Below are 7426 nucleotides of genomic sequence, written 5' to 3'. Positions count from 1 at the left end.
GCCCTCTAAAAATAAGCTCCCTGAGGTCAGGGGGTCTGCTTGTTTTGTTCACTGATGTATTCCCAGACTATTCAGGAATAAAAGAAAGAATCAGATTTTCATGCTATCCTACAGATAAAGCAAATATATAGAAAGAAATTGGATGGTGAGGCTGATTCAAGAGCGTGGACTCAGGAGTCAGACCTGAATAGGTGGCCTGTGGTCATCTGCTCCTGAGTGGCCTCCGAGTAGGGTCTCAGCTTGGCGCCTGTGGCTCAAGTGGCTAAGGCGCCAGCCACATACACCTAAGGTGGCGGGTTCAAATCCAGCCCGGGCCTGCCAAACAACAATGACGGCTGCAACCAAAAAATGGCCGGGCGTTGTGGTGGGTGCCTGTGGTCCCAGCTACTTGGGAGGCTGAGGCAGGCGACTCGCTTGAGCCCAGGAGGGAGGTTGCTATGAGCTGTGATGCCACAGCACTCTACCCAGGGGGACAGCTTGAGGCTCTGTCTCAAAAAAAGAAAAACAGCAGAGTAGGGTCTCCAAATGCAATGAGAAAAACTCTGAATTAGAGCATGGGCTTTCATTGACTCCCCCATGACTTTCTCATTCTTTGTCCTTCACCAGGTACATTGTTGCTGTGAAAAGAATCGATCATGTCAGAATGAAAAGAAGCTCTCTGTGCAGACTGCTATCTGTGGAATCTTTGAAGAAAAGAAAATAGCGTTCAATTCTGTCGTAAGCAGATTTCCTTGTTCCTTCTGTAAAATTTAATTTTCAGTAAAAATTTGTTAGGTTATCTTATTCATAAATCCTCTTGAAACATAGGTCACAGCTCAACTTATCTGTCAAAGGCAGATTATAACCTGCTCTGTAAACCCCTTGAGGGTAGTGCTTAGGGCCCTGGCTCAGTGTGTGGTGCATAGTAGGTCTTTACAGAACATTGGTAGAGGAAATGAATTGGTCAGAAGGTTGCGAGAGGATATAATGAGACAATATAACTATTTGGAAGTTCATGCAGTTTGATTCTCCAAATATGATATGTCTGTACACTCCTATGAAGTGGGCAGAGATGAATCTCATGTTTCCAAGGCATTAATTATTAATTTTTTAAAAAGATAATCTGTGCAACACAAACTCTGGAGAACATAAGGTCCTTATTAGAGCAGAGAGGTGAGGAGCTAGCACCTACAAATGTTTTTATGTCAGCTTTGGCTTAAAGATAGTTCAAGACATCAAGAAAAATGTGCATTCTGAGAAGTGTGCATGTGTTTTGTTGTTCACCCAGCCAAGTACAGAATGTGAACCTGAGACTCAGCATCTCAGCTGATAAACCAATGCCTCACGTATTCTGCAAAAATCTTGAATCAATCAAAGAGAAGCACTGAATTTATTTTTTTATGACTACATGACATTGTGTCTGGTACTTATGAGAAAAGTGCTTTTCTTTTCTCTTTTTATTTTTATTTTTTTGAGACAGTCTCATGTTGCCCTCGGTAGAGTGCTGTGGCGTCACAGCTCACAGCAACCTCAAACTCTTGGGCTTAAGCGATTCTTTTCCCTCAGCCTCCCAAATGGCTGGGACTACAGGTGCCCGCCACAGCACCCGGCTATTTTTTGTTGCAGTTGTCATCATTGTTTAGCTGGCCCTGGGCTGGGTTCAAACCTGCCACCCTTGATGCATGTGGCTGGCAGCATAATCACTGTGCTACAGGCGCCGAACCGAGAAAAGTACTTTTCACACCTCCATATAGGACAAGAAGTTTTCTGCTTTTTTGGTTGGTTGGGTTAGCATTTTGTAATTTAATAGGAAAGAAGGAATGGAAGGGATACTCTATACGGAAAATATTTATGTTTTCAGTAAAAGAAATACACGCAGGGAACTGGAAGGAGTTTTTGATTTTTATTACTGTGATGTGTAACATGACTAAAAGGTGCTTTTCTTATAACTGTAACCAACCTTCGTTCTTTCAGGGGATCTTTTCTGGATCAAGCTATGGTGAAAAATGTTTCGGAAAGGCAAAAAACGACACAGTAGTAGCAGTTCCCAAAGTAGTGAGATCAGCACCAAGAGCAAGGTAGGGACATGGAGTTTGGAACAAAATCGTAAAGCAGTGAGAATTTGCTTCTTGTAACTGACACTGCATGCAGGAGACTAACGATGGTCAGACCTCCTGATATTCTTCAGATGAGATGTGTCTTAACATCCATTTTTTGCACTAGAGATACATTTTATGCCTGGCTTAATTTTGTTTTGGCAGATTTTCTGAAAAGTCTTAAATCCGTTAAATGACGAATGGTCTCATTGATAGAATCACTGCTTTTAAATTTTTTTAAATAAAGAAATTAAAAAATAAATAAATAAATTACCGGCATTAAGGGGCTGGGATCTCTTGAACTCTAGGCTTCATAGTATGCATAACATGTTTACTTAAAAGTGAGATTGGCAAATACCTGAAAACCAGAGAGTTGAACATTATTGGAAGATATCTGTGGTGAATTTAATTTATGCAAAACAAACCTTTGAGGATCTTCAATTGGTCTCTTTGGTCTCCTATTCAAAGATTAGGGTCATTGTGTTTGCCTGACAGCATTTTCCAGTATAAGATTATAAAGGGCCAGAGATGGCAGCAGTAAAAAAAAAAATAACACTTTTTAAAAAGATTATAAAGATAATAGCTGAATTATATTTGTTCAAGGAATTTTGGGTTTTTGACACCAATTTGTTGTTGAGAAGAATGACATTCTTTTCCACCTCCTGGATGATGACACAGGAGAAGTCTCATTCAGTAAACGTTGTTTTGGGCGCTCTAGGTGCCAAGTTCTGTACTAAGTGCAGGTGATAGAGCAGCTAAAGGAAGTAAGAATCCTTGGGCTGGCAGAGCTGATGCTCCAGCTGAGGGAGAAAATAATGAATATGTAAGTAAAATACAAACTATCAGGTGGTGGAAACTAGCATAGGAGGAAGAAACTGCAGGAATGGACAGGGCGGGAGGTTAGGAGTGATGCAGTTTAAAACAGCCTGGGCAGGAGACGTCTATTCCCTAGATGGCATTTGAGCAGCGCCCTGAAGGAGAAGGGAGCCATGATGAGATCTGCAGGAGAGCAACTTGGAGAGGAGAGAGCAAAAGCAAAGGCCCAAGGGAGCAGCGTGCCTGTGTGTTTGGGGGACCCCAGGGAGGTCAGCATGATGAGGGCAGGGTGCGGGACAGAGGCCCTTGTTGGCCCAGAAAGATGGTGGCTTTTACTCTCTGTGACCAGGGAGCATCAGGGCATTGGGGCAGGGCAGTGATAGAATTTTATGTTATGTTTAACTGGGGTCACTTTGGCCACTGTAAGTGGAACCAGAGCAGGAGCAGAGAGACCAGCTGGGAGGATGCTGGGCTCAGAAGGGGTCATGGAGGGAGTAGGAAGGAGAGCCGGGGTTTGGAAGGGGTTTCCAGGCCATATTGGTTAGACTGGCTGTGGAGTATGAGAGAAGGAGGAGTCAAAGTTTAAACCCGTAAAATAACAGTTGGCTGAAGTATAAAGTAGAAATGTATAAAGTAGAAATGACTTCTACATACTTACCTCTTCTGACCTTCCTGGTAGGTGCAGGAACATTGGGGTAGTGGGTACCACCGTGATCTAGCTGTTTGGTGTGTAGGTTAGAACTTGTCTGTGCTTGTCCCTGGTGCTCAGCACTGTACCAGGTGCTTGGGAAGAGGACCTGTGGAAGAGGTCCTCCAGGAAAGCTGATCCTTCCAGATATTTCCATCTGGATGCCAGATACCGTTTGAGCCATGATTTTACAATAAACAGGAGATAGTCTAGACACAGTTAATGAAGTTGTGTGGTATAATGACAAATATTAGTTGACTCATTCAGAGAATGGGAAGATTATAGGGCTGAAGTTATAAAGGAATTTGTATTAGTTGGGGTCCTCCAGAGAAATAGAACCAGTAGGATGTGTTTATATCCTAGAGACAGAGAGATCCGATTTATTTTAAATACTTTATTTTAAAGATTATTTAAAAGACGTGGCTCATGTGACCATGGAGCCCTCAAGTCCAAAGTCTGCATGGCGGGTGGGTAGGCCGGGGCCCAGGGCGGTTGGGTTGAAGTTGCAGCTTAGGTGCATGGGGGACCTGGAGGTAGAATTTTCTAAGAGGAGGGGACCTTGTCTTTTTTCTAAAGGTCGTCAACTGATTGCACGAGGCCCACTCACGTTATAGAGAGCAATGTCCTTTACTCAGAGTTTCCTGGTGTAAATGTGAATCTCTCCCCCCAAACACCTTCACAGCCATATCTAGGCTGGCATCTGGCTGGATAATCTGGGTACTGTAGCCCAGCTAAGTCAGTATATTAGCCATCAGAAAAGTCTTAAAAAAGTGGGGGAAGTGAATGGGGACTTAAAATGTATGGGTAGAATATGTGTAAATGAAGAAGTTTGGACATCCCAGTTATAGGCAAGAAGATGGGACTCAGCCTGGTGAGGTGGTTGGGTGGCAGGCACCTAGAGGAGGAGAGTTTATAACGAGGTGGGTGGGTGGCACTCCATGAACAGGATCCTGGCGGAGGAGAGTATTTGAATTTGAAGGGCTCTCAGAATTACCTAGCCCAGGGGGTCACACATTTTCATTACTGAAGAGCCTTTTTATTACTTCCTACCCTTGTGATCTCTCTAATAAAACAGATTAGATGTTTCCTCAATGTCAGGCCCCAGGCGAGGCCAGTGAGGTACATGGGGCAGAGTCTCTCAGGGCTGTGGAGGTTCCCCTGAGAGATGACTCTTCTCCTAAGACCATGTCCTGGGCACCCACAGCCTCACCCCGTTGCAGACAGCACTGTTAGATAGTAATGGCCACCCTCAAATGAGGAGAGTGAGTGGGACTGCCCGGCAGAATGTCCCATCTGGGCAGGGTAAGCAGTGTGATTATAGCTGAGTGGATGGACTTCAGCCAGAAGCACAGAAACTTGACAATTTAGGAATCCTGTGCAGTCTTAGAAATTAACCATTTTCTTTAAAGTTTTTGAACTCCTGGAGCTAGTCAACAACATACACAAGCTCCCTGCCGCTGCTTCATAGCCCAACAACTTGCATTCTGGATTAGAAAACAGATGGAGATGTCAAGGCCTGCTGCTGCTGGGCCAGGAACAGCACCTACACCTATTCCTGCTGGGCCAGGAACAGCACCTACCTGATTCCTACCAGGACCTTGCTCATGGCTCCTGGCTCAGGCACCCAAGTTGGACAGGGCCTGGGGACTGCAGAGTGTACCATGCCAGGGATGAGGATTTTATCTTGAAGATGCCGAGGGAGCACTGAGTGCTTTTTAAGCAAAGTTGCAACTGTTAGATTTGTGTTTTAGGATGATGTAAGCTTGTGTTTCCCTAAACATAGGGAAAATAGATCAGTTTCTCCCTTCCTGTCCTATTGCAAGGTCACCAGGTCCTGCCATTTTCCTGGTGGGCTTTGTTCCTTACTTCAGAAGCTGCACTGTGCACATCCCAGGAGTGTCTGAATTTGTAATAGTGTCTTAATTCCAACTCCTCTGCCCTGCCCATTGAGTGTTCAGAGTATGCCTGATTTTTCTGTGATTTTTCTGTACCACACATGGTTCCTTAGTGCGTACAGCTTTGTTCTCATTGTAGGTCGTACCCTAAGAAGTCCAATTATTGGGAAAGGGAGGAAACATACTTAAGACGATGCATTTTTGCATCTTCGATTCACTTCAACTTTTGAGTACTTCTAAAATTTATTTTTGAGTGTCAGAAAAGTGATTCATTTTTAAAATCAAAAGTTATTTCTAGGCATGTGTTATTGCTAAGGAAATTAAGCACATTGAGAATATAATTGTGTAGAACAAATCCCACTTCTATATGTGATTCTTTGTATTTCGCTTAACAGTTCTGTGGGTTTTCGTGGCTGTTCACGTTGATAGTTGTGTTCTGGTCTGAATTACTGCTGTGGGCCAGATACGCCAGAGTGACTGCAGGAGCACTGAATTAGGAATTAGGAGACCTGGGCTTGAGAGCTGAGATATTTACTAGCTGTGACCTTGGGTAAATCACTTACTACCTCTGGTCTCTTTTCCTCTTTTATTAAACAAGGATAATAGTCCTTGCCTGGCTTTCTGCACATGGTTTGTTTTGGGATCAGCGGAAAGAGAGGCGAAGCAGTACATGCTCTGATGCACGCCCATGTAGGTGAAAAACTCAGTTCAGTTCAAGTGGGGGCAGGGGTTGGGGTGCTCTCACTGAATGCGCACTGGGTGGGAGTGGTGGGACATAACCACAAGAGGGACTCTACCTAACAAAATCAAATATTTTGACCTGGCCCTGGTTGTTTGTACCCTCACATTAACCTGAAATAAATTTACTCAGAAAAAGGAAAAGAAAAGAGAAAGAGTAAGTGCCCTGTGAGGGACTAACCCTTTGGTTTTTAGAAATGTGTCTGTCTGATGTTGTGAGGGTTGCTTCTGACCCACTGGAACGCTCAAGAAATTCCAATTATAACGAGATAATTTGGTAAGGACAGCAGAAGCATCTGTGTATGTAACCTTTCAAGGGAAGTTTACAAGTCTATTGTCATTATTTGCAGCTGTTAAGGAATAAGGATCACAAAAAAAAAAGGGAAAGCAAGTTCTAGAGTTTCACAAAGGATATTAATGTAAAGCATCTTATCAGGAGGTGGAAAAAATGACTTAGACTAAGAATATTGCCACCATATTTATCCAATATTGTGCTATGGGAAGAGCAGTTGGGATTGTGTGTTTTTCTGATGTTTGCTATAGAATTTGTCTTTAGAAAATGCTGTTGCAGGGTGATGCCTGTGGCTCAAGGAGTAGGGTACTGGTCCCATATACTGAGGGTGGTGGGTTCAAACCTGGCCCCGACCAAAAACTGCAAAAAAAAAAAAAAAGAAAGAAAGAAAAGAAAATTCTGTTGCAGTCGATCTGCCTGAATGACCTGCTTCAGCTATAAGAAGTAATTTGATGGGTTTGGTAGTAAACTTCAGAGTAGCTTCTTACTATGTGTAGGCTTTTTGTTTATTTGTTTTTTTCTTTCTCAGTCTGTAGATTCTAGCCTTGGGGGTCTTTCACGATCCAGCACTGTGGCCAGCCTTGATACTGATTCTACCAAAAGCTCAGGTAAATAAAAGGGTGGATCATTGATTGTCTCAGCCTGTGCACTTTTACCAGGGTCACACGAGTTCTTGTGCATTTGCAGTTTTCTTCTTTGTCTCTGCCACTTTTGACAAGAGTTTGGAAATGGGCCAAGATTCGGTGGGAGGTGACTTGAGGGTATGGTATTGTCAAAAACCACTGCCTTGGAGGCTGGCTTAGGCACTCTGCAAAATGCTCTTAATAGGTCCTGGAGCAAAAATGTTTGAAAACACTGTGGGCAATAATGTCTTTTTCTTTCTTTCCCTTCCTTCTCTCCTTCCCTTTCTTTTCTTTTCTTT

General features: G+C 43.4%; 1 protein-coding gene across 2 annotated transcripts in view; it reads left to right on the top strand.

Moving 5' to 3' along the window:
* Positions 1–606: 606 nt before the first annotated feature.
* Positions 607–7426, top strand: part of ITGB1BP1 (integrin subunit beta 1 binding protein 1) — a 12838-nt gene continuing 6018 nt past the window's right edge. Inside the window, exons 1-3 of one of the 2 annotated variants that reach the window (XM_023511838.1) lie at positions 607–717; positions 1954–2057; positions 7034–7112. In XM_023511838.1, coding sequence (XP_023367606.1) covers positions 1986–2057; positions 7034–7112 — 151 coding nt within the window. In that variant the 5' untranslated portion in view covers positions 607–717; positions 1954–1985. Of the gene's footprint in view, positions 718–1953; positions 2058–3931; positions 6165–7033; positions 7113–7426 lie in introns of those variants that run through there. The other variant, XM_023511839.1, reaches the window with a different exon arrangement.

This window comes from Otolemur garnettii, unplaced genomic scaffold, assembly GCF_000181295.1.
Source record: "Otolemur garnettii isolate 467f Iridium unplaced genomic scaffold, OtoGar3 scaffold00022, whole genome shotgun sequence".
Taxonomy (NCBI): domain Eukaryota; kingdom Metazoa; phylum Chordata; class Mammalia; order Primates; family Galagidae; genus Otolemur; species Otolemur garnettii.
Note: the sequence above shows the minus strand (reverse complement) of the source record. Positions and strands in the feature narration are given on the sequence as shown.